Genomic DNA, 27506 nt, shown 5'->3' with positions numbered 1-27506 from the left:
GGAGGTGGAGACCTTTTATGGTCAGCTGTGGGTTGTTCCCTCCCCCAGCCGCCACCACAAATATCGTGGCCACCTCTCCCCCACCCCCCTCCTCCACCTAAACCTAGATCGGCTCTAGGCAGCCACCTGTTCTGGATCCGGAAGGACCTCTTCCAGTCTGGATGCTTCTCAGTAGAAGATTGTTTCCCCATCCTTCGCCCTGGAAGGTTTGATCCCATCCCCACCAAGTTCAAGATTTGTGAGAGGAGTGGTGCTGGTGGTGAATCTTTTGCAGCCGTGGTGAAGAAGAACATGGATCTGCGGGCTCAGCAGCGACCTAAGAAGCAACCTGTTAAGAAGGGGGGTCAAGGTGCTCCTCCCCCACACCCTGCAGCCCGTGTGGCTGTGGGTGTACCAGCAGCAACCAAAGCCAACCCAGGCAATGCTACTAAGGGAGGCCCAACCAACAACAATCAGGTGACAGCCCCTGCACCTCCTCCAGGTCCTACTGTGCAACCCCTTGATCCTAGGTACAAAGACATGATCTGCTTTAATTGTAGTTGGCCTGGTCACTATGTGGGGAACTGTATTGAAGCCAAAAAATGCTTCATATGTTCTGGCAATCACAATGTGAACAATTGTGTGGCATGGGCCAAGCTACAACCTACAGCTGAATATTTTGGAAGTGCAGCAGTACGTTTGGGATTTTATCACATTGATATCCCTGTTCCTGCTGAATCTAACTGGATGAATTTCAAAAACTGTGCAATTCTTAAGGTGTTGAAAGGAGAAGTTTCTGCTTCTGATTTGATTATTCAATTGAATGGGATTTTCTGCAAAGGCAAAGAGTGGCCATGGAAAATCAGGGAATTGGAAGAGAAGAAGTTTCTGCTGAGATTTCCTCCTTGGAAAAAAGTTGAGGATTTAATTGAATTCCCAGCATTTGATCTCCCAATTGATGGAGTTTCTGTGAAGATCTGTGAATGGGATGGGATGATTGAATCTTATAGAGAACTAAAAGAGGTCTGGATTCAAGTGGAAGGGATACCTCCTAAGTGGTGTGCTTGGAAAGTGTTTGCTCAAGTTGCTTCATGTTTTGGAATATTGGTAGATGTGGATTGGAATGGGATATTCAAGAGTTTCTATGAAAAAATTAGAATAAAGGTGGCTTGTAGAGATCCAACCAAAATTCCATTTGAAAGGCTGGTGGAGATGAAAAGAAGATGTATATTCTGGCCTTCACTGTGGAGGGTTTTGATCAGATTGGTGATGGTCTTGATGAGGATGGTGATGACCCAGATTTAGACATTAAGGATGAGGACAAGTCTGAGGATGATACTGATGTGAACAAAGATTTTATAGATGGAGACTGTGAACCTATTGATGAATTCGATGAGGCTAATTTCTCTAAATCTCAAAAATCTGGATCTGGAAGTAAGAAGGATGAAACATCTGTTTCTGCAACTATGTTCCATCCTAGGCTACTAGTTAATGAGGTGCATGAACAGTTTATTGGAGAAGCTGAAAGTAGGAAGTCTTATGTCCAGATAGAGGAAACAAATGATGGAATGACCTCGGACAAAGATGACTTTGACATCCAGTCTCATATGGAGTATTGCTCTGCCCAACTCAAGAACTTTGAGATGGATGTTAATGAAGAAGAAGAGGAGATTAACCTGCCTGAGATGGTGTGCCTACCTATGGAGGTTGCAACAAAGATTGGCTCTGTCAAGAGGTCCCTGATTGAAACAATGGAAGAAGCTAAGAGAAGCAATGCTAAGAAGGGAGATCTTACCTTGAACAAGAAGTGGGGACCTGTACTAGCTACCAGACCAATTACAAGACAACATGGGAATGTGAAGATCATGGAGAAAGCTACTACTTACCTGAAAAAGAAGAACCTGGAGATTCCTGCTTCTTTCCAAGGTAAATCTTTTGTTAGCATTGATACTGATCTGCTTGCTGCACAAGTTTCCAGTATTGATATTATTATAGGAGATAACTATAGTGAATAGAAAGATATAGTCCAAGACTTAATTTTGAGAGAAAACATTAGATGTCTAGATTTTGCTGATTCCAACCCTGAAACTGTTTTGCCAGAAAATTTAGATACTCCTCCCCATGGGATTGAGAATATTTGCTCTGATTTGGGTGCTAGAGTTAATCTCAAACTAGGTGACGCTGCTAGTTTGGATAACTCATGCCCAGATATTAAGCAATCAAAGAGGCTTTGTAGCCTGTCTCACCCTTTTAAAATATCATGATAGGTTCCTTTTGGAACATTCGTGGGCTTGGTCAACCAGGGAAAACTCAGCGTCTGCAAGAATTTATTAGAGATAACACAGTGGATTTTGTTGGTTTCTTTGAAACCAAAAGAGAAGTTATAGATAATAATAGTTTGAAAAAAATTATGGGTAATAGGAATATGATGTGGCATCACTTACCTGCGCATGGTTCAGCTGGTGGTGTCCTTGTGGGCATCGATAATGATATATTTGAGATTATTGGTTTTATTGATAGAGAATTCTGTGTGCTAACTACTGTTAGGAACAAAACTGATAATTGTGTCTGGCAATTTGTTGCTGTGTATGGGACTGCCTATAATGATAGGAAGATTGCATTTATTGATGAGCTTCATGAAGTGCTTGGCATAGTTTCTTATCCAGTTATTGTGGGAGGATATTTTAATCTCATCAGATCTGTTGCTGATAAGAGCAGTGGCAATATTAACCAATCTATTGCTTTTCTTTTCAATGATTGGGTCAATAAATGGGGTCTTATGGAGATTAATGTTGCTAATAGGAAATTTACTTGGAGCAACAACCAGGAGGATCCCATTTATGCTACTATTTGATAGAGTCTTTGTATCCCCTTCCTGGGATGCTCTTTTTCCTTTATCGACTTTGAAAGCCCTCCCGAGAATTGGGAGTGACCACACCCCTCTTCTGATTGATACAATGGCTAGGAGAAATACATCTCCAAAACTATTCAGATTTGAGAAATGGTGGTTAGATCAACCTGATTTTAAAAACATGGTTGAGAATTCGTGGAAAGCCCCAGTTTCTGAGAGAGGTGCTATAGAAGTTTGGATGTGTAAATCTAAACGTCTTAGAAAAAATATTAAAGGTTGGAGTGTCAATGTCGACTCTGCCATTAAGAGAAAAAAGAAAGACCTGATTCAAGAGTTTGACATTTTAGATGTGTTTGCTGAGAATGATCGCAGTTCTACGGAGGATAAAACTAGGATGAAAGAAATCAAATTGGAACTAGAGAGTATTATGAGGAAAGAAGAGACTGCCTTGTGGCAGAGATCTAGAGATCGTAGAATTAAAGATGGTGACAAGAATAATGCGTATTTCCACGCTTTAGCTAATCATAGGCACCGCAAGAATCACTTAACGGAGTTAGTTGGAGATCATGGGACTGTTCACACCACGGGGGAAATGTTAGATGTGGCGACTTCTTTTTATAAAGATTTATTTAGCCATGAAGAGAGACATAACATTCATCTGGGGCCTTCCTTTTGGAAGGAGGAGGAGTTGATTTCTGAAGTGGAAAATGAGAATCTTCAGAAAAACATCTCTGAGTTGGAAGTAAAGGAGGCCATCTTTGGCTCTTATGGTAATGGTGCTCCTGGCCCTGATGGGTATTCCTTTCTATTTTATCAAACATTTTGGGAGCTTTTAAAAACAGACTTTATGGCTCTGGTTAAAGAGTTTGAAGCTGGTAGTTTAGATATTCATAGACTCAATTTTGCGTTGATTGTTTCGATTCCTAAAGAACCTGGAGCCAATACTATGAAGAAATTTAGACCAATCAGCTTGAGTAACTGTGCGGTAAAAATTTTCTCTAAGATTCTTACTAACATATTATCTCCTATTAGTGATAGATTAATATCTCCTAATCAAACTACTTTTATTAAAGGGAGATATATCCTTGAGAGTGTGGTGTTAGCTCATGAAGTAATCCACGAGGTTAAAAAATCTGAGATGCCTGGGCTTGTGCTCAAATTAGACTATGAGAAAGCATATGATAGAGTTAGTTGGGAATTTCTGTTTGAGATGCTGGAGTCCCGTGGTTTTGGTACCAAGTGGATCTCTTGGATTAAATGCCTGCTACTTCAAAGCACCTTTAGTGTGCGTATCAATGATACTACTGGTCCATACTTCATTGGAGGTAAAGGTCTTAAACAAGGTGATCCTATCTCCCCTATACTGTTCAATCTGGTTGCTGATGTATTTTCTAAAATGCTTATTAAAGCTTCCTCATGTTGATTGATCTCGGGCCTATTAGATAATATCATTCCGGGAGGAGTTGTTAGTCTACAATATGCAGACGATACTCTCCTCTTTCTAGAGGATTCATATGATAAAGCTAGAAATTTTAAATGGATCTTATCCTGTTTTGAAAATTTGTCGGGGATGAAAATCAACTTTCATAAAAGTGATCTCATTACTATTAACGTGGCTGAGGATAGAGCTAGGGTTTTTGCCCAGATTTTCTGTTGCAATTTGGGATTTTTTCCTATTAAATACTTGGGAGTCCCTTTACATTATGATAAATGGAGAAAAGAGGACCTCCAACCTTTGATTGACATAATCATTAAAGGTATATCTGGCTGGTTAGGTAGATACTTAACATATAGAGGCAAGATTATCCTACTTTGTGCTTGTATTGTGAGTATTCCGGCCTATCTAATGGCAGTTATGAAATTTCCAAAATGGGTTATTAAAGCTATTAATTCCCAAATGTCTCACTTCTTATGGGGTAACATGGGGGAACAACATAAGTATCACCTAGCCCATTGGGGCCTAGTTTCTAGGAAGAAAGAGTTTGGTGGTTTGGGGATACCCAACATTAGAGAATTTAATATGGCTTTGCTAGCTTCATGGGGGAAGAGATTTTTTAATGATGTAGACAGTGACTGGAAGAAGATTCTGAGATATAAGTACAATGTGTCTAACCCAAATATACTTTGGTCTAGGCAGCAGGGAGGCTCTCCCTTTTGGAAGAGTGTAACCTGGGCTTTGAATGCCACTAGAACCTTATATAAATGGGAAATTGGTAATGGTGATAAGATTAGTTTCTGGCATGACATCTGGGCTGGAGATTGCTCTCTGAAAGTGAGATTTTGGAACCTATTTGAGATATGTAATCAACATGATTGTACAGTTTCTCAGGTTTGGAATGGGACATCTCTTAGGTTGTCCTTTAGAAGGTGTGTAGACAATAATGGTATGGATGACTGGAATAATCTCATTGACTTTATTAAAGGTTTTTGCTTAACTGATTTACATGATAAACCAATCTGGGAGTTAGACTCCAATGGGGTCTACTCTGTATGTTCCTTCTACAAGTTTATAAACTTTGGTGGTGTGGTTTCTCCTTTTGGAGATAGCTTGTGGAAAACTTTGTGCCCTCAAAATATTCATTTGTTCCTTTGGCTATGTTTGTATAATAAAATACTAACCAGAGAAAATGTTGCTAAAAGGAAACATCTTGATGATTTGACGTGTTTGTTTTGCAATGAACCAGAATCTATACAACACCTTTTCTTTGAGTGCATTAATGTTGGTATTATTTGGAACTATATCTGATTTTTTTCATTGCAATAGAATGCTTTGTTTTCATGATGTAGCTTCCCTTTGGAAGCTGAATAAGAAGAAAAATTTGCTCAATATGATTATTGCTGCCTCCTTGTGGAGTGTTTGGACTTTAAGAAATGAATTTTGCTTCCACGGGCGCACTTGGAGAGGTCTAGGCTGCGTCCTTGTCAAGTTAAGAGGGATTTTGCAACAATGGTCGACTCTCTGCGACGCTGCTCAAGTGGATATACTGAAGACCTTCGTCACGGTGCTGGACAGGCGTCGGGGAGAGCTTCTGAGGATTGCCTGGAGTAGGGATCGAAGCTAGTTCTTCTCTTCCTTGTCTGGCTGTAATATAAAAGAGATGTTCGCTGGTTTAAAATTGTAGCTGGGCGATGATTACTTGTTTCCTTTTTTAAGGTGGTAGAAGGATGATTTGCAGGCTCAGATAGGCCTGGACGGAACGAGCGGGCTTTTGGGCCCGCTCGTGGCCCGTTCAAGACCGGACCGCACGGTCCAGGACCGGTAGGAAAACTGGTCGGTCCGGGCTGCGATATTGGGCCCGAAAAAATGTCGGTCCGGTCCGGTCTTTCACCGAGCCGCTCGGTCGGACCGAGGGATCGCAGTCACCGCCGCCGCCGTTCCTCGTCGTCGCGGACACCGGCAGCCCCTGGGCGAAGCACCATGTCCCCGAGCTTCCCCATTCCTTCCTTCTTCTCCTCCCCGAGCGCCGCAACTTCTTGCCGACAGTGTCCCCGAACGCCGCCACCATCCAGTTTCGTCAGTCAGATTCAGTTTCGTCAGTCAGATTCAGAAAATTCAGTTTCGTCAGTCAATGGCGGGGATCGGAGGGCGTCGGCGTTGGCCACCAGCACCAGGCGCGAGCGAAGCATTTCCCAATCCAGCGCCGCGAAACGGGTGGGCAGAAACTGTTGTTCTCCTCGTCGCGGTCGAGGCTGTCCCCCTGCAAGTTCTGCTGCGTGAAGGGCGATCTGTCGCCCAGCAGCCTCCGGACCACAGCGCACGTACCGGAAGAAGAGCCACTCGAGGAGGCGGTAGCGCTCGACGCCGGCAAAGAGGAGCGACTGCGCGGGCGCGCTGGCGCGCGGGTAGGCCAGCACTGCCAACTTCCGCTGGATCTCCTCCATCTGCTTCGATGCCATGGGGAACCAATCCTCTCCGCTCGCGGCGTCCGGCCGGCTTGGTGGTGGTTGGGCTGTGGGGATCGAGCCGACGGGGACAGCCCAGCGAGCGAGATGGATGACCCTCTTTTCGGCAGTCCTTGGGTGAACCACCATGTCTCCCAGCCTGCCGCTGCTAGCCGTCGCTGTAGTGCGTGCACCACAGCTGCTCTGGAGTTCTCGACCAGGTGAAAAACAGAAAAGCAGTTCGCGCGACAAGGTGTTCGATCGCCGGAAAAACTTATGTGTTTGTCTCCCTCCCCTCTGGTCGTGTCTCCGACGATCACCATCCACTCGCGATTCCATTTTTGCGCTGAGTTCGCCGCCTTCCGTTCCTCCCTGAGTTCGTGCGACAGGTGAGCTCGGTCCACACGAGCCGGAAAAGCTTGACCGAGCTAGCAGCAATTCGGTCCGGTCTTGACAAATGAGACCGCTGGCCAGGTCGGTCCGGTCCGGACCGGACCGGCGGCGGCCGGTCCAAACGTCGGACCGGACCGGGACCGGACCGTGTCCAGGCTGAGGCTCAGAGACGTATCATGTTTCGATGCGGTGTTGTTTGTGTGCTCTGCTTCAATAAAATGGGGCAGGGGGGGGGGGGAAACCCCTTTCTTTCAAAAAAATTTTTATCATACCCAGGAGGAAGTGTTTGTCTGTTTACTCGAATGAGAGGCAGATTTTTGCAGTTGCAATTCTTCTGCCATTCTTGTTTTTTTCCTTCTCTAACTCCAAGTGTTTTCTAAGTAACTCAGCACTACTCTATTGATCATTTAGTTGTTCTTGTTGTAATGTTGGAGACTTTACTACTTGATTAGAGCTTTGTTGATGAGCTTCTCCTTGATTCGGCTAGCCAGGTTCTTTAAGACAGAGCTAATTGCTGATAAGTGCTGGCCGAGATCAAGCACTGCTTTCTCAATACCTCCAACTTGCTAAGATAACCCCCCTCCTGCTTGGAACCAATAGACTGCACATTTGCCTACAGTTTAGATACTTCAGAACGTGTCAACAAGTTATCCTTCTGCAACACACCGAAATCATCACGCAAAGGCAACACCTCCTGTAGATCCGTATCATCAATCACCTTTGGATGCCCCGTCGCCTTGATCTGGAAAAGAGAGAGGGGATTTTACTGCGAGAATTCTTTCGGTAACCAAAACTGCACCTCCTGTAGGCCCTCTTCCCCAGAGCCTGCCGCTTTCTCGATCCACACCACCAAAACTGCACGAACCAGCAATTGATCTAGAATTTTACCGCTAGAGAAGTGATCTCTAGCAACTCATCCTCACTACTGGTTTGCAGCCAAACACTTCACCGCCTCCAACGCCACCCTGGTTCAGGTCACCGCCACCAGCGCCGCCGTAGCAGATCATGCTCGGATCGCGTCGACTCAGAGCATCGGGAGGGAAACTGGGTGGGAATCACTCCTTCTTACGGAAAAAAAATTATGGCCGAGGAAAGCCTTGCTCTCAATACCAATTTGTGAGGCCCCGCTAGTAATTCAGCCTGAACAAGGGAGATCTAAGATGTAAATCGAGCGAAGTACCTAGAGTTTCGGCCAAGGAACGAGAGCCATCTTATCTATTAAGCATCTATAAAGTATATTCGCTACTCCAAGGCAAGATAACAGAATGATCGATAATCTTTTCCAGCCACAGCCCGACTGTTTATAAATAGAGCTCAGCGACAGCTGTAATAGTACATGAAACGCTAAAATAAGGTAAGGTGAGATCAAACGGTGGCGACGGCTCGTAGATGAAGGAGCCACCTCAACCGTTGGATTACTGAAGCGTTATTTGCCAAAACAGATACAGGAGCAAATTACAGAATACTGAATGCCCGTCGGCCTTGACAAACGCAACCAAGATAGAGGGAAGGTGCTGAAGGAAGGAGGCACAACGCGTGCAAGTGGAGGTGGCGTGCGAAGCAGAAAGAAAAAAGAAAAACGAATAAAAATGAAGAACTAATCAAAAATAACTACAAAAAACAAACTAAATGTTGAACGTGTATTTAATTTTTCAATTATGTATTCAAAAAAGTGTTCAGAGCATCTATTTAAAAAAAATTACATCATGTATTTAAAAGATATTCAATGTGTATAAGCAAAGACATGTGTCAACAAAAGAAAACCAATGAAAACTGACAACAAAAAAGAAAAACAAAGAAAACAAAAATGGTAAATTGATAAAATATGAAAAAATAAGCTATAATGCTCAATGTGTATTTGAAAAATGTTGACCATGTATTTGAGAAAGCATTCATAACATTTAAATAATGTAAATTTTGCAATTGAAAAATGGTCAACAATGTATCAAGAAAGAATATGTGTGTTACAAAAAAAAACAGGAAAAATGACAAAGAAATAAAAATAAATACGAAGAAAAAAACGAGTGAGAATCAAGAAAGAAACCAAGAAAACCGATGGAAAGCAAAGAAAAAAAAGAAAAAAGAAAATTGTGAAAATAGTGTAATAAGGGAAGAACATCAATTAAAAACTAAGAAAAACAGGAAACAAAGAAAACTAATGAGGAAACCAAAAAAACAAAAATAGGAATAGAAAACCAACGAACCCGATTAAAACCGAGGAAAAAAACTACAAAAATGGGTCGGACGAGAGCTACTCGTAGGGGGAACCCTTTAGCGAGATGAATTAAGTGTTTGATTCCGGGATTTGTAACATAACCCGTAACGATGGGGCCTAATTACATTAGTTTGTTTTTAACTTTGTTGTAGTCAGATTCCGTGTAATCGTATAACGTCTATGATCAAATCTGATCACCAACTTCTTTTCATAAACGGTTTCCTTTCTCAACAAGATTCATCACCACAAATTTCTCCATCTCTCTCCCTCTCCCTTAACTCCACCTCCTCCTGTTGGGCACTATCAGGAGGCACATGGTCTCATCGACGACAACAAAACCCGCACTGGTCAGGGCATCATCTAGCACAGACTCCCCATCTCCCTCTCTTGTTACCACCACTATTGCGAAGCCTCAAATGGCCATGCCGCCATGGTTGATCTCCATGGCCAAAAGAAGAGAAACACTCGTGCCATTGGACTCAGATGAGTTCATGAGTGGATAAGAGTTACACATGCACCGTTGGTGAGAACGGCCTTGTGCATCATGTTCGACCCGTTGATCCCGAAGATGTTGGGCGACACTTGAGCAAAGTCTCCGTCTTCAGCTCATCGTCTTCGTCGTTCACCATGACCAGTGTCGCTAGCACGGGCGCCTACCATTGCTGCTTGTGCGCCTTGATGTGTTTCAGCTCGCGATGTTTCCAACTCTCTTCTTTCCAAACCCCGTGCAACACTGCATCCAACTGCCAAATTACATTTGCTCCATGTGGGCGCCAAGTCGTCCCACATGGTTCCTTTTCCTGAGATGAACTAAACATGTTTACATTTTTCCTCATTCTTTTTTACGTTAATGATACAATCTGATACCAATTATGTTTGGGTTAACAATGCCAAACCAAGCACCTCTTAAGGGTTGTCCCTTTGGGGCTCTCGGAAGGGTAATCTTTATAGCATCGGACCACATCAAGTGATGCCACTAACCGACGTCACATTCGCGTGCTGATACTCCTTTTAGATTTCCGTATTTTTTTCTATAAGAGTTTTCGTATTTAGATAAGTTTTTTGGATTTTCTATTTTTTCCTGTGTTTTCTAGCTTTTGAAGATTTTTTTTACAAATCACACATATGCTTCGCAAAAAAAAAGTGAAGGCACAAATTTACTTTTGTGACCGTCCTTCTCGATAAAAATCTGTAGATGTGACTGCTTTTGCAATGCTTCTCGAAAAGGGAAATAATATGTGTTGCATGATAAACACATATTTGTTTTAAATAAAGTCGCATATTTGTTTTTGGAGAAGCATAGTTGTGCTTTCTGAAAAACAATTATGCTACCTCAAGAAGCGCCTCTTCTGAAAGCATATCTTTTTTCCGAGAAGCACGACCATTGTTCTTAAAAAAGGGAAAAAGTGCAGTAATGTAAACCGTGCTTTGGTGTTTTCTTTCATTTTTTGTGTTTGTTTTTCTTGATTGCTGGCTTTGTCCTATTTACGGATTTTTTACATTTATTAGTTTTGTGTATTCTGTTTTTGTGTGAAAAAGTTTATCAAAAATCTATAAACATAGAATCTAATTTTAAGGATCTTGACGTGAGAAATTCAGTAGGGTAAATGAATTGAGATTTTAACACATAGTTCAAGAGCTAAAACATTTTGAATAAACGAACAAAAAGTACAAACTTTCAGGTTGACGCATATCCAATGCGTCATTTGTAAGCATGTGAGATGATGAGTTGATCTTTGCAAAGAGTAACTTTTAACAGTGATTTTGGTGAGATGGAAGTTATATTCACGTTGAGATTTAGACACAAGTGCATCTCCAATAGCCGCGCTAAAACAGCGTCGCGCCGTAAAATTGATCTTTTTAGTGCGCGCAATAGCAAAATGGGCTCTAGCGGTCACGCGATAAACGTGCGAGCGGCATATAGAGTACAACGTCCTATCCGAATCGCCATCGAGCGCTGCGTATTTGGTGCGTCCGCTTCCGCGCACCGCACACTCAAACGCTCGCGCCGCACTCTCTCCACCACGCCATCTTCGTGCCTGCTGAAGCTACGCGCGCTGCATTTTAACACGTCTGATGGAACCAACGTTGGGCGCCGCGTTAAAACAGACGAACGACGCACTGCGACCTGATTTTTAACGCGGTGTGGGTTGGGCGGCTGTCTGAGATAGTCTTGCCGCTGAATCCTGCGTGAAGCTGCAACCAACCAGGAAGCAGCACGGGCCGGGCGGCGGCCACTCTCGCTGAAAGTTTCTTACTGGGCCGAGACCCCGTAGAGCGACCCGGCCCAGATAAAGGGCAGGTGCTGATTCTGAAGGAGGCACACGTGGAGGTGGAGGTGGAGTGCGAAGCAGAAAGGCACAGCACCATTTCCTCGCCTCGCCTCGGTCGGGGTGCGTGTGCGTGGCGTCTCCTCCTCTCTCTTACTTCCTCCTCCCATCCATCTCCATCTCTCCTCCTCCTCCGCCTCCTCAATTCGGAGGAAGAGAGGGCTCGCGCCCGATCGGGTTGGTGGCTCGCCGCGATGGCGACAGACGCCGGCGCCGCCGACAGGAGCTCCGTCTTCCGCAAGCTCCGCTCCAAATCGGACAATAAGGTGCGTCCGTGCGTGCGTCATCGGTTCCCGCTCCCTTTGCTCCGATGTGATTGCCAAGGAAGGGCTTTGTTTCCCATCCTTTCTCCGTCCGCCGATTCCGCCTCGTTTCATCCCTCTCCCGCGCCCCTCCCTCCCTCCTGATTTCTCTGTCTGTGAGGGTCTGCAGATGTGCTTCGACTGCAACGCCAAGAACCCCACCTGGGCCTCCGTCACCTACGGCGTCTTCCTCTGCATCGACTGCTCCGCCGTCCACCGCAGCCTCGGCGTCCACGTCTCCTTCGTCAGGTCTAATTTCCCGACCTCCTTTCCTCACTATGCTTGCCTTTGCGCCGCGCCTCACTTTGTAATGCGCGGTGCTTCCAGAAGAATCATCTATGCACGTGTAAATTCTGGATTTTTTAATACGATTTTTGGCCCACCTGGTTAGGGTTTGAAATTTCGTCCATTGTGTATTCCTTCGTGCCTGTCATGCCATGTGAAGTACTGCTACCGAACTTTGTGAGAGAAATGTGAGGCTTACTGGTGAATGGGGACTCGGTGTTTTGTGGATGAGGCAAGCTGTGATTTTGACGCTGGACATTTTTTACATAGGGGCATTGCAGTTTATTCTGGCATAGATTGTTGTTAGTGGAAATGCATAATGTTGAATGCCATTACCAAGTGTTCAAAAGTTTCAGCATAACCTGTAAGAAACATGGTACTATGTCTTCTTTTGCATACTGAACTTTGTAAATCACCTTCTGATGCAAGATGCACTTCTGAAGTTGGTGTATGCTCTGTCCAAGTCGATTTAGCCTGTGTGAATGGAATGTTTATCAGACAGGTCATGTTGAATACAGAAAAAAAAAGTTATTTCCTTCTTAGCCTGATACTTAGCATATTGTCACTACGGACATATACTGCATTTCTTGAACTTCTGTACTTCCCAAAAGCACATTGAGAGGCTTTATTACTGTTGGCGTTGAATATGAATTTTTAGAATTTGTCACTAAATTTTGACAGTAATCTGCAGGTCAACAAATTTGGATTCATGGACCCCAGAACAGTTGAAGATGATGGTTTATGGGGGAAACAACCGCGCACAAGCTTTCTTTAAGCAGCATGGTTGGACTGATGGTGGAAAGATCGAAGCAAAGTACACTTCAAGAGCTGCTGACTTATACAGACAGTTGCTCCTTAAAGAGGTTTCTAAAAGTTCCACAGAAGAGGCCAATAATAGTTGGCCGTCCTCCCCAGTCGCAGCTTCTCAGACTTCAACCCAAGCAGCTGCATTTCCTGATTTCAAACTGGTAGAGGTGCCGAAAGAAGTTGTGAATGAGAAGAATGAGCCTGAGCCTGAAATTATTCGTTCACCTAAAGCTCCGACCCATTCATTCAAGAAGTCAATCGGTGGAAAGAAGCCTGGAAGTAAGACTGGTGGACTTGGTGCGCACAAGCTTACGACAAAGGTACACAGTCTGCAGCTTACACTTAACTAAACTGAGGAGACAGCAGGCCTATTTTTGTTCTACTTTTACTTTTCATACAATGTTGAGTCAGTAGATTTGCCCAGTTTGTGTTAGGAATAAAAAATAGGTAGAAGAGTAGCTTAGTGCTGATATGACACTAATTTTTGTAGATTTCCACTGAACTTGCCAGTTGCCAAATGTATTTATTTGGTTTAGTTTAGTTTTGTGATATTCTGTACTAATAACTTTTGCCATTTGCTTTAGCCAAGTGAAAGCCTCTATGAGCAGAAACCTGAAGAGCCAGCTCCTGCCCTGCCATCGGTGGCTGAAAGCACTACAGCTAGGAGCAAACCTCATACTTCCCGATTTGAATATGTGGAAAATGTACCTTCTGCTGGGAGCAGCTCTGCAGAAAACCAGGCATTTGGGCATGTTGCGCCCCCAAAGTCTTCAAACTTTTTTGGTGAATACGGGATGGACAGTGGATATCACAAGAAATCTACTTCTGGTTCATCCAAAATGCAGGTAATGTTTAGTTATCCAGTAGTTGTATAATTTACGTGACGATGAATCATGCATATGATAAGTCAGTTATGTAATATTAGTCATTTAGGCCCTGTTCGGTAATCCACCAGCTCCCGGAATCTGTGGAGCTGGGAAACTGCAGCTCCCTTAATTTGAACTACAGCTCCGCCAGCTCCGCTCCCGGAGCTGTGGAGCGGAGCGTCTCCGAACAGGGCCTTACTGTCTTAATTTTGCACAAATTTTTAGCCTCTGTCAATTCAGGACACCAAAGAGGAAGATTTACCATTAAACCAACTTTGGACTGTTTGGGGAAGCATTTCTTTTGATACATATTATGTGTCTCTAGTTCAGTTCTACTCTTGGTTAACCCAGTTCTATGTGGCGGTATGCTTTGAACTAGCTAGCATGCTTTCCAGAAGCACTATTGACTTGGTTCACATTGATGTCTGATAATAGGGTAACAACATTACAAGTCTAAAAATGCATGTTGAGGTGGTAGAATATTCGCTGTGTTCCATCATTTTGAGAGAATTTGCAGTTTTGAAGCTGAATGACTTGTCTGATTTATCCCTTGCTAGAATTTTTAGTTCTGCTGTAATTGTTCTTTAGTTCTGAATGACCTGTCTGAAAATTCTTACTGATCGTGATGGTTTCTATCTGTGCATAATGAAGCATTTGAGTGTGTTTCCTCTGGAAATGAGATGATTGTTTACAGATAGTGAAGTGTAGTCTTGTTTTACATATTCTTGTCTCGAGATCCAGCTTTAAACCAGCCTGTGAAATAACCGACTGAAATAATGATCTCCAGGTTGAGGAAAGTAGTGAAGCAAGACAGAAGTTCTCAAATGCAAAGTCTATTTCATCTTCTCAGTTTTTCGGTGATCAAGCCAATTTAGAAAAGGAGGGTCAAATCTCGCTCCAAAAATTCTCTGTAAGTATATCACTGCGTGTTTCCTGGGCATCTGAGATGATAATAAACTTATTCCTGGATTTTGTTTAGATCAAATCCCAATGCCATGGATCTGGCCTGCACCCTTGGTTTTTTTTTATCCTGGGATGTTCGTTTGATCTTTTCGTACTCCTATATTTACATCATTTTGGTGTTTATAACTACTCCCTCCATTCCTAAATATAAGTCTTTTTAGAGATTTCACTAGGGGACTACATATGGAGTAAAATGAGTGAATCTACACTCTAAAGTATGTCTATATACATCCGTATGCAGTCCCCTAGTGGAACCTCTAAGAAGACTTGTATATTTAGGAACGGAGGGAGTAGTACTTTGTTTGTATGCGTTTCCATCACAGTTTTTTATTGACGGGGAGCTTGATCCTAACAAGTGAATAATCTGTTTTCAGCACTGCACAGCTTTGCTAGTTTACCTTGTTTGATAGATCCGGATTGATTTGTACTATGTGTAATACGTTGATGTAGGGATCCTCTGCCATTTCAAGTGCTGATCTGTTTGGCCAACAAGCGAACAATTCTAATGCCGATCTGAGTGCTTCGGATTTGATCAACAGAATCTCCTTCCAGGTAACACTGGAGAGGCATGAGCATACTAGCATGGCTGGTTTCCTTGATGGACTTGCGTTAATGCTCTGTTGGCTCGTGCAGGCCACTCAGGACTTGACCTCTCTCAAGAGCATGGCTGGGCAGACCGGGAAGAAGCTGACATCTATGGCATCCAACATCATATCTGATCTTGATCGGATCCTCTGAGCTGAACTTACATAACAGGTCTTCAGCAGTCGGCCTCTCCTGATTGTTAGGACATGACAACAGATGGTGGATCTGTTCAAGAGTCCATAGGAATCTTAAAACTTAAACTCGTAGGGAAGGAAAGAAAGAGGATTTTATTGCGAATGCTTAACTAATTTACTGGCTAAATTCGTGCTAGCATTTGCTTATCCGCGGGAACCAAATGGGTGCTGTGCTACCAAAGAAATGCCTTTGCTTTGTAATGACCATTTCATACCATATATGGTTATCAGTACGGGCGTGTCCTTGCCGTATGCAAAGCTGGAAGTCACCAGTTGAGGCATACATCAAAGTAAAACTGGAGTACTCCTATGTGTTACAACTGTCCAAAAATTGCAGTGTCATTGGTCTACTTTCTGCACTGCGCAACCCTTGAGCTAAGGGTAATTAGCTACACGCACTTGAGCAGTTTATATAGATGAGGCGATGTCCACTTCTACCTACGCTTTCTCCTGCCTTTCCTGGCTCTACCACTTGCTAACCTCGCCTTCTGTAGATAGTATTTTATGCCCCCGTTTGTCTTCCGCTTCTTTGCCGTCATTGCAGCTGTTGCAGCCTGGGCTCTCATCCGCTTCCCTGCTCTGGTCTCGACTCCGACATCTGCAAGCGGGACACAACTGATTGAGAGTAAACTAACATAGATTACAACTGTATAACAAAATAAAGACGCACACAGAATATAAAGCTTTAAGGGACACGTTAAGACATGCACGGGTTTATCAGCCTTTTTCTTTCAAAATGCTAAAAAACTTAAAAACAAGAGTGGATTTCCAGTTAATATACAAAAGGGGACTGAATTGACTATGGTTTATATCTGATTTTCCTTTGCTCACATGAGCTCACATGTGCGCGACAAACACAGAAGCCAGTTAAACAGCCGCCTAACCCTAAAAGGTGTCTTGGGGAATATCGAAATAGCCTGGCATAAAACCATGCCAATTTTGTATCTTGAATCTAAACGAACTTAGTATTGCACTCGCCATTAGTAGTGCGGTCGGAGTTGGAGCCTACTGTTCCGAGCCTTGAAGTGCCATCAATCCCACGTCCGCGCGGCGATCCAGCAGGAGAATCACAAGAGCCTATCATCCCATCTTCTTCTTCCTCTTCTACAATAAGAGACGAGCCACATAAAACACCAACAACCAGCACAACGTACAAACACATATAGAGACTATTATTGTGCTGTTGCTTTTTTGCATATAGAAGGAGCAGGCTCAGGGAGACCGTTGTGGAAAACTTATGTGAGTAAGTTTCAGCTTGTTTTCTTTTAACAGAGAAAGAACACACTTACTGTGCAAGGTCAAGTTTTCAGGACAGCAGTCTTCATGTTTATGTGATGATGACCGGAGTAGGTTGCAGTTTCTCCCATTCTCTTGTGATGACCCTCCATGGGAGCCTGTATCAAGCACCTCTGACGATGGTCCGTTATGGTTCGCTTCCCTGGTGCCATGGCTGGACTTTTCTTTGTACTCCAACAGCAACGACAACCCACTAGCGTTTCCATTTTCCACACTTGATAGGGTAAGGGAGGTGGATTTCTGTGTTCCTCCAGATGGTACTCCACGTAGGCTGCAACCCACTTCGTTTTCGTCAGGCACACTGCAAAGGGTACTGCCGTTTGAGACACCTTGTGACAAGCCGGCCGAACTGGGGCCAGCTTCATTTTTCTCTGCTGGTCCACAAAAGCAATGCTCCGTGACATCTTGTTTAACACTGCCATTGTCACTGTCACTACCACTGCCACTGTAGCTGCCCGCTTTAAGGGGAGCACCATCCTCGTCTAATCCTTTGCCCGCCAATTCTTCAAAATAATCCGACAGCAACATTTCCTTCTTCTCAAGTAATGTAGAGAACCATGGGGATGAACCTTTCTTGACATAGAACAGAACATATGCCTTTTTCTCCAAAACCCTGTCCTCAGTCATTTTCCCAATCTGCGCCGTGGAGGGTTAGAGGCTTAGAGCCAGGTAACTTAACAAAAGGTTAATTTTTTATTTACCAGCGGTAGATAGATTACCTTATCATCGTCAAAGAGAAACCAATCAGTTTCTGATGAACGGATATAACAAACGTAGTGACCCTTGGCTGTGTTACCCCAGTGTTCTACAACTCCATACAAATCATAGTATTGAGGTTTCTGCAACAACAATGTGCATCAGCCATATACTTGGGCGGTTGGGAAATATGGTCAAATTAGAAGAAAGTGGACTCACGTCATCAGGGGAGCTCATGAAGGGGTTTAAATCCAGCTCTAACTGATACTTCACCATGTCATGAATCTTAGATATATCACTCCCCAAATTTTGAAACCGTTTGAGCTGGATTACAAGAACTTCTGGAGCCTGCTCCACCTTGAGGTGCTTTTCCATGTTCACACGAGATTTGCATCCATCACAAATGAAATCTTCAACAACCTCAATTTTGGTATAAGATGATAGTGAATCCATGATAGTGTCCATTTGGTTAACCTCCAGGTTAAGGTCAAGGAAAGACTCCAATCTGTCCGAGCAATGATTGCACTTTGGACAATTCAACTGAGCAAACCAAAAACATTTCAGTGAATTATCAATCATAGACTAAGTCAGAACGATACTGATGTAACTGGTAGTGAGGATCAGTAGACACACACCTGGCTTTTCAGTTGCCCCCCAAAAAATTCCTTGACAATAGAAGAGGGCTCTTCAGATTCAGACCTGGGAGCGACAGTTACCTCATCTAATTTATCAAGTAAGCAGCGGAGGAATTCATGTGCATCTTGGTGTTGCCCCTGCTCAAAATCTCGAAATATCGCTGCAAACCATTTTATGGAAAACTAAGTTAAGTACATATCATAGGGATGGCCCAAGTATGCAACAAGAAATATGAATATAATAACTGAAATGGTTAAACGAACACAATATAGCTAAACAAGACTTGAATCTCTGATAATATAAGTGGCCGATGAAGTATACACAGAAAAAACTGAAAGTTCAGTTAAACAGACAAACACTCAGCTACACACGACCAACACCACAGGCAAAGGAACCACTAATTTAAGCAGTTTATGAGCATATGGGAAGGAATTTTAAAGGCTCAGTCGAACAAACATACACTTGAGGCGTTTGACGAACTTTCTGGCGTAGAGAACATCTCCTGAGAGCCTGATAACTTCAGAAGCATGGTGCCGTAGGGAGCAGTAACAGCAGAATTCGTCAGAACCACCTACAGAAAAATCAAAAAACCCAATTGAAAACACAACAGTTGATATGAAGAGATGCTCGACGGTAAAAAAACTAGAAGAATGACAGTAGATTGAACTAGATGACTTACTAGGACATGGACCTAGGTGACGATCTTTCAGAAGCTTCGACACTAGGGGAACCGTGTGAACTACACACTGGAGAATACAATTGAGAAAGCATATCCACTTCTCAGGATTACTTAGCGAGGCAGCCTATGAAAGCAGCGCAAAAAGTAAAACAAACACAGTTACTTGATCTGAGAGGAAACGAAGCATCGCAAAGCATGAAAATGCTGCACATGTCTAGCTTACCACAGGGAAATCGTTCTTTCCACGAGTCAGTTCGTATCGAGAACAGCATTGAGTATCTACAAGCTTGTCATCCCAAGAATCCAAGGGCATAAGACAAAAGTACAAAATGTCCAAGTCAAATAGACTAAGATATCAAAATATCACAAGTGCAAACAATGAAATGCCATGAATGTTTGGATGATAGCGTAAAATGAATTACTTCAATATCTTATCATTATCAGGAATACCATGACTAGTACACAGTCAATATACATCGTATAAAAGAAGCATATAGGTTACGCCTACCATCAGTTTCGGATTGTACAGATCCATACAACCTTGATCAAATCGTCCAACTGGGTAGCCGTAGCCACGATGAGGATAACCTGGGTAACCATTCCTATCAGGGTAACCATTTCCATGTAGCCAATCCGGATAACAGTTCCGACGAATTCCGTCACGATGAAATTCATGATCATAATATCTAGGATCATTTTGTTCATGACGAATCCAAAAGCGGGGCCTCCTACAGGTGGAACAACCACAAGAATCCTCCAAATCCTGGAGAATAAACAGAACTAAAATGTTAGCTACTATGTAAATATTGGAGTGCATGAGCTTCCAGTTTGTGGGAGATAGGAGCGTGCATGTGACGCACTAGATAGAATTGGCACACCAAAATGTGACGCACAGTACCAGTAGCAAATAAAACGGCAGATTCAAACAAGAATTGAAATTAGCAAATGCATACATCATCCTCAAGACGTTGGTCTGGCCAGAACCCTTTGTAGTATCTCTCATCTGCTCGACCCATAATCCGCAAGGGCTTCCGGTCTCGACGGGTCTCACAGTCATCCTCATCTGCTGGACCTGGAACCTTGAAGGGATCTTTGTCCTTGAAGGGATCTTTGTCGTACGATGCTTCCTTGTCTGCCTCGTCGGCTGGACCTGGAACCTCGAAAGTATTTTTCTTCTGCAAGGTATCCTCGTGTCCCTCGTGGGCTGGACCTGGAACCTTGACCTGGGAGGTCTCCACATGCCCCTCGTCGGCTGAAGCCAGACCCTGCAATAACCGATCACCCAGAAACAAAGCGCCAGATTAGTGATGTTAATATCGGAAATAAGCAGCATTGCAATTTGAGGTGCCACCAAATTCAAATCTAGACAAATCAAATACGCACCAAACCACAACGAGGATGAACACGTGAAATCAATCTACCATCTAGCCTAGTGCCAAATCAAGGGGGAAGCCGTAGAAATTAATCTGGGGAAATTGAAACGTTGGAATCGCACAAGTAGCTTCCTATCTACGGGTAATCAAAGGGGCACACAGGCACAGCTAACGAAGCAAACACGCGTGAGGAACTCGAAATCTACCTAGATAGCCGCGACGCCAACCCAATCAAGCGCACGGCGGCGGCGGCGACGGGCAAAATATCTCTAGTGGAATTAAAGCGTCGAGCGCAAGGGAAGCAAAATACAAGATATTCCGGCGGATTAGCGCTCGATTAAGCCCCGCCGCGAGGAACTAAGCGCGATCGAAACTGCCGCGATGATCGACCGTATAGAACAGGACTAATTAAACAGACAAAATAGAAGAAGATCGGGCGCGAGGCAAGCATGGACTAGAGTAAACACGCAGCAAGGCGGCGGCTACCGATTCGAGCGGCTGGGGCAGCGGCGCGGCAGGCACCGGCTCCTCCACCTCCTTCTCCTCCGGCTGCTGCGTCGGCAGCATAGGAGCGACGGCCGCGTCCGCGGCGGTGGCAGGCTGCTCCCCTGGCTGCTGCTGCTCCTCCTCCTCCTCCAGCGGCGGCGGCGGCGACGCCGGCATTGGGTCGACGGGGGCGTCGGCGGCACGGGGAGGCTGCTCGCGCTCCTCCTCCGGGCGCGGCATTGGAGCGACGACGGTGGTGGCGTCGCGGCCGTCCGCGGCCATGGGAGCTGGGCTAGGGTTTTGCGGGGGTTTGGGGGGTGGTGCGCGCGACGGATGGGGGGGTGGGCGGAGTGGCGCGTCGTCGCGGAGGAAATCGGAACGGGCGCGACGCGGCGTGGGCCAGAGGCGACGAGAGACTTTATATGGCGCGGGTCGGAGTCCTCCCCAATCGTGACCTGACCCGGTCAGTCGGGGGTCTCGTTCTCGTCGCGTCCTCTTCGTCCTTATCTCTGGCGCGCGGTTGGGTCGCTACAGCTTCCTCTATCTCTCTCTTTTCCCCCTTTTGAGGGAATGCTACAGCCTACAGGTTCCTCTTCTGTTGCGAGATGCAAGAGCTTTTAGTAACGTGCCAAGCCACGGCTGGTTAACAAAAGAGCCACGGCTATAGCTAATAGCTGGTGGGAATTGAGGATGGTAAAAGGAAAATTCATTGGAGATCATGGAAGTGGCTCTCATCTCCTAAGGGACTGGGAGGAATGGGATTTCGCGATCTCGGCCTTTTCAACCAGGCCTTGCTGGCCAAACAGGGGTGGCGCCTGCTCACGGTCCCTGACTCCCTTTGCGCCCGAGTCCTCAAAGGCAGGTACTTCTCCGATACGAGCTTCTGGCACGCTCCCAAGCCGCGTTCGTCATCTTTCACGTGGAGAAGTATACTACATGGGAGGGACCTGCTGTATCAAGGCATCAGATGGGGCATCGCAGATGGGGCTTCGGTGAAGATTATGATGGATAATTGGGTTCCAGGGTTCCCTCCGGAGATGCTTCGTTCTCTATCTCCTATCCCCAGCCATGCTACGGTAAAGTGCCTAATGGTGGATGAAGGTGATGCATGGAATCATGAAAATGTGCATGCTTTCTTCGCACCAAGGATAGCAGACCAGATATTGCAGCTACCATTCTCAGCACAAATGGACGGTGATTTCCCCTGCTGGCCATTTACTCGGCATGGCACGTATTCAGTTCGGTCTGGCTACAATTTGGCTCGGTCTGCGAGCTTCCTTTCCTGGCGGAGCAGGACCGGCTGCGGCATTAGCTCCAATGGAATGGACAACAACGATCAATGGAAGCGTCTTTGGAAGATCAATGCGTCGGGTAAGATGATAATCCACTTATGGAGGTTCATACACAACTGTCTTCCAAGCGGCATCCAGTTAATCACATGGCGGGTACCGGATACCGGTCCGTGCGTATTCTGTGGCAGAATTGAGAGCATCGAGCATGCTCTCCTTACCTGTCAGTTTGCTCGAGTGGTGTGGAGGGAGGTGAAACGGAGTGTTCATCTCAAGCTGGACCGAAAGGGTTTTGGCACCCATGCACAATGGCTCTTCGATTTCCTTGAGAGGTCCAGCGAGCTTCAAAAAACGGTACTGGCTGTTACTTTCTGGCACGTTTGGGATGCAAGGAATGAAGCTCGAAACTCCACAGCGAAGCCCAGTCCTGTTGGGACAAGTGCGAGAATTCTCGCTTATGTTGACCTCATCCGTTCACAAGCCCCTACCCGTTCCCTGGCTTCTAAGTGTGAGCCAAAAACCCCAGCTGCTTGGTCTCCACTGCCGTCGGGAACGGTGTTTGTCAACTCTGATGCGGCAATCTTTGAGGTCAATGGGAAGATGGGTGCGGGGGTGATCATCCGAGATCACTTAGGCTCTTTTGTCTCAGCTTGTAGGAATGTGATCCAGGGACTTAGATCTCCCGAGGAAGCTGAAGCCTTGGCCGTTCGTTGAGCCGTGGAGTTTGTAGCAGAGAGGGGCTTTGGGAAGTCGATCTTCGCGTCTGACTGTCTCTCATTGATCCAAAGGCTAAACTCCATGGCACTGGACAGATCTCCGGTGGGTATTCTGGTTAGTGGTATCAAAAAACTTAACCAGTGTGCTCACTTCGTCCTCCTTCGTCCATGTGGGACGAGCTCTGAACGGTTCTGCACATGCATTAGCTAAATCTTGTGTTAGTGTTACTTCTAGTGAGGTTTTCCTTTCTATTCCGGAGTGCATCCGGCAAACTATTTGTATTAATGTGAGTTAATCAATAAAGGGATGTTACTTGTCAAAAAAAAAGAGCCACGGAGTATTTGGCAACATGGACAATATCAAAACTTACCAATGCTTTGATAATTTTCTGTACAGCCCGGCAAGATAACCTACCAAACTGTGGCCGGTTTGGGGGTTTCTGGGTTTTCGAGTTTTATGCGTTGGTGTCATGGCACTACTAGAAATTTCCTGTATGCCGGGTGTGAGGCTTTTCGCTGAGAGCTAATTCACAGACACTCGACAAAGTAAGAGGTGTCGAGAGTGTCCTTCGACAATAGGTGCATCCCCGCAAACACATGATGTTGCCAAAGGTAGGCCTCGATAAAACGGCAACACTCGGTAAATTTTTGTCACGTGGCACATCCGGCGACGGATAACGCGATGGTCACGATTTAGTTTCTTTACTGAGAGTGCCATTCAAAATTTTTTTGACACATATTTTGTCCCACCTCACCTATCGACAAACAAAAAGACATGCTAAAATTGTCACGATTTAACTGCACTAAGCTACTCTGTTCGTTATTAAGAATATGATCCAACCATACCTTTACCGAGGGCCGTTCTCGAAAACGTAACATTTGCTGAGTGTAGCTCTCGACAGAGATAAGGCTCGCATCAAACTTTAGTCCCACCTCGCCGAGAGACAAGCAAGATGACTTGTTTAAATAGTGGGACGGTCCAGTTGTAGTAAGCTTCGGTATTCATTACGTTCTTGCTAAGAACATGAACTCCGACTTTGAATCTTCACTTGTCTCAGGCAGAGAAGATTCAGAGTAATAGGCCATCTTCCTAATGATGGATGTCACTGCTTTTTATTTTTATTAATTCAATTATTATTATTTTGAGTCATTTATTGTACTTTGAGAGAGAACATGTCCGGTTGTGAGGGAGAGAGAACATGACCAGTTTGTGAGGGAAGTGCGGGTCATGTTGCTCAATTGGCCTCGGAACTTCTTGTTCTCTCAAAGGAGGGCATCACATGACACATGTCACTCCCTTTTGAACCGCGTGCAATATTTGAGACATTTATTGCTCTGCTAGGGTTTCAACATTGGAAATTGCAGATCTACAATACGGCGCATGAAATAATGCCCAGAAGCGGCGTGGAAAATCCTTTGTGATGTCCTTGAGACATGTGTAGGCCTTGTGCAGCTGAGGGAGGGGCATGCCATGCCACCGGGTGGCAAAAGTACCTCCACGACATGCCTGATGCAATCATTCAAATCCTAGGAAACTCATACGATGCCAGATTTTCTCAAGAACTGGCATGGTGTGGTAAAAGTTTGGACGTGTTTCGAATAAGTATCCACTGAGGCCGCTTGTAAACCGCACCATCTTTGAGCTAGTCTGTGCATATCGAGGGGAACGTGACCGGTTTGTGAGGAAAGTGCGGGTCTTGTTGCTCCATTGGCCTCAAAACTTCTCGTTCTCTCAAAGGAGGCCATCATATGAGACGTGTCACTCCCCCACATTTTTTGGAACCGCATGCAATGTTTGAGACATTTATTGCTCTGCTAGGGTTTCATCATTGGAAATTGCATATCTGCAAGACGATGCATGAAACTAGGGCTGGAATTCGAGCCAAGCCGAGTCGAGCTAGCTCGGCTCGACTCGCTAGAGCTCGTTTGATTAACGAGCTAGCTCGAGTCGACTCGTTAATGTAATGAGCTCAAATCCAAGATTGGTTCGACTCGTTTAGCTTGCGAGCTAGCTCATTTAGCTCGTTAAGCTCGTTAGTTATATAAAAATAAAGAGAAAAAAAATAAAACCTTATGAATATGATACAAATTATTAAATGAGAATGTAACATATACATATTAAGCATACACAATGTTTACAAACAATTGTAAGTAGCTTAACTTATAATTGTTAGTAGCATCAATGTGTTAGCAAGTCAATAACATGTACATGACCACAATAATCAGCAAGTGAGTAACTTGTAGATGACCACAATAATGAAAAAATTATTAACATGTACATGACCCAAGGGATGTGTTTACGTGGCATTGCTGTCCTGACGAACTCACGATTCAGAAACATAGGAGATAAGAGGGGAATCGAAAGATTGGTATCTCGTTATTTCGCCAGGATGCAAGGCGATGAATCTTGGTATGCGTCTCCTTGACGGCTCAGCCTAAGGTTTTGCAGATGGGTTCAATGTTTTGCCCATGCGATTGCCCTGGGATGCGTGGTGATACTTTATAGCTGATGTTTATATCGAGCCTAACGAGTTCCACGAGTACTCGTGAAATCGACTTGTTTATCTTGGTCTATAAACGATGTTAAAATAAAGCTTGGCTCGACTCGTCATTCTATGAGTTCGAGTCGATTCGAGCTGAGTCACGAGCTACTCATTTAGCTCGTGAGCTTCGAGCTTTTTTTCTAAGCCTACATGAAATCATGCCCGGAAGCGGCATGGAAAATCTTTTGTGCTGTCCTTATGACATGCGTAGGTCCTGTGCACATGAGCGAGGGGTATGCCCTACCATCGGGTGGCGAAAGTACCTCCGCGGCATGCCTGATGCAACCGTTCAAATCCTTGGAAAATCGTACGATGCCAGATTTTCTCGAGAACTCGCACGGTGGCAGGGTGTGGTAAAAGTTTGGACGTGTTTCGAATAAGTATCCCCTCAGGCCGCTTGTAAACCGCACCATCTCCGAGCTAGCCTGTGCATATCGAGAGGGAACGTGACCGGTTTGTGAGGGTCCTGTTGCTCCGTTGGCCTCAAAACTTCTCGTGCTCTAAAAGGAGGCCATCGCATGACATGTGTCATACCCACACATTTTTTTGGAATAGCATGCAATATTTGAGACATTTATTGCTATGCTAGGGTTTCATCGTTTGAAATTGCATATCAGCAAGACGACGCATGAAATCATGCCCGGAAGCGGCGTGGGAAATCTTTTGTGATACCCAAATTTTTGAGAGAATGCTACAGCCTACAGGTTCCTCTTTTGTTGAGAGATGCAAGAGCTTTTAGTAACGTGCCAAGCCACGGTTGACTAACAAAAGAGCCACGGAGTATTTGGGAACATGGAAAATATCAAAACTTACCAATGTGACAATTTTCTGTACAGCCGAGCAAGATATAACCTACCAAACTATGGCCGTTTTGGGGTTTCTAGGTTTTCGAGTTTCCTGCGTTGGTGTCATGGCACTACTATAAATTTCATGTATGCCGGGTGTCACACTCTTCGTTGAGAGCTAACTCACAAGCACTCGGCAAAGTAAGAGATGCCGAGAGTGCCCCTCAGCAAAGGTGCATCGCGGCAAACACATGATGTTGTCAAAAGTAGGCCTCGCCAAAACGGCAATGCTCGGCAAACTTTTGTCACGTGGCACATCCGGCGCTGGATAACGCGATGGTCACGTTTAGTTTCTTTACTAAGAGTGCCATTCGAAAACGGTTTAACACATATTTTGTCCCACCTGGCCTACCGACAATCAGAGAGATAAATGAGTTCTCCAGCATGTTGGCGTGGTGGTGGTGGTGAACTAATTCAGCAGGGCTTCGCCTAAGCAGCGTCGAACTAGACTAGAGGAGAAACATATCTAGAGAGAAGTAGAGGGAGCATGTGATAATTAGGGTTAGCCCTCACCTCTAAAACCTCTAGTATATATAGGAGGAGGGAGAGGGGAGGCTGCCTTGGCCCCTCCTCCAAGGAGGAGAGGTTCGGCCGAAGCTAAGGGAGAGTCCTCCTCCCACAAGGGAGGTGGACTCCCTTGGAAGGACTCTTCCTCCTTTCCTTTTAACTTTCTTGCCTTATCCCTCCACTCCTAGCCGCATGGGCCTTTAGGGGAGGCTTTGGCCAGCTCACCAAGGGCTGGTCCACCTCCTCTCACAGCCCATGAAGCCCTTGGGTCGTCACACCCGTCCCTGTGGTCCCCCGGTACCCTTCCGACACTCCCAGTACACTACCGATGAGTCTGAAACTTTTCCGGTGACCAAAACAGGACTTCCTATATATCAATCTTTACCTCCGGACCATTCCGCAGCTCCTCGTGACGTCCAGGATCTCATTCGAGACTCCAAACAACCTTCGGTTACCAACACCTATAACTCAACTATACCGAAACATCACCGAACCTTAAGTGTGCAGACCCTGCTGGTTCGAGAATTATGCAGACATGACGTGAGACACTCCCCGGTCAATAACCAATAGCGGTACCTGGATGTCCATATTGTCTCCTACATATTCTATGAATATCTCTATCGGTTGAACCTCTATGTCAAGGATTCAGTTAATCCCGTATGTTGTTCCCTTTGTCCTTCGGTATGTTACTTGCCCGAGATTCGACCGTCGATATCTCCATACCTAGTTCAATATCGTTACCTACAAGTCTCTTTACTTTTTTCGTAATACAAGATCCCGTGATTAAC

At 44.9% G+C, this 27506-nt stretch overlaps 2 protein-coding genes across 2 annotated transcripts; one reads left to right on the top strand and one right to left on the bottom strand.

Moving 5' to 3' along the window:
• Positions 1–11649: 11649 nt before the first annotated feature.
• On the top strand, positions 11650–15969 carry LOC123436162 (probable ADP-ribosylation factor GTPase-activating protein AGD8). The gene is made up of 7 exons (XM_045115614.1): positions 11650–11916; positions 12083–12201; positions 12929–13364; positions 13629–13889; positions 14698–14820; positions 15324–15425; positions 15507–15969. The coding sequence occupies exons 1-7, from the start codon at positions 11845–11847 to the stop codon at positions 15609–15611; spliced, it is 1218 nt and encodes a 405-aa protein (XP_044971549.1). The 5' UTR covers positions 11650–11844; the 3' UTR covers positions 15612–15969.
• A 430-nt stretch (positions 15970–16399) lies between these two features.
• Positions 16400–21100, bottom strand: LOC123399140 (ubiquitin carboxyl-terminal hydrolase 36-like). The gene is made up of 10 exons (XM_045093567.1): positions 21005–21100; positions 19913–20224; positions 19499–19739; positions 19183–19265; positions 18741–18851; positions 18280–18462; positions 17864–18184; positions 17668–17787; positions 16942–17584; positions 16400–16756 (listed from the first exon to the last, which is right to left on the bottom strand). The coding sequence occupies exons 1-10, from the start codon at positions 21098–21100 to the stop codon at positions 16605–16607; spliced, it is 2262 nt and encodes a 753-aa protein (XP_044949502.1). The 3' UTR covers positions 16400–16604.
• Between the last annotated feature and the right edge of the window lie 6406 nt (positions 21101–27506).

The sequence above is a fragment of the Hordeum vulgare genome, chromosome 1H, assembly GCF_904849725.1.
Source record: "Hordeum vulgare subsp. vulgare chromosome 1H, MorexV3_pseudomolecules_assembly, whole genome shotgun sequence".
Taxonomy (NCBI): domain Eukaryota; kingdom Viridiplantae; phylum Streptophyta; class Magnoliopsida; order Poales; family Poaceae; genus Hordeum; species Hordeum vulgare.
The sequence above is the reverse complement of the archived record's forward strand: the minus strand, read 5'-3'. Positions and strand labels throughout refer to the sequence as shown.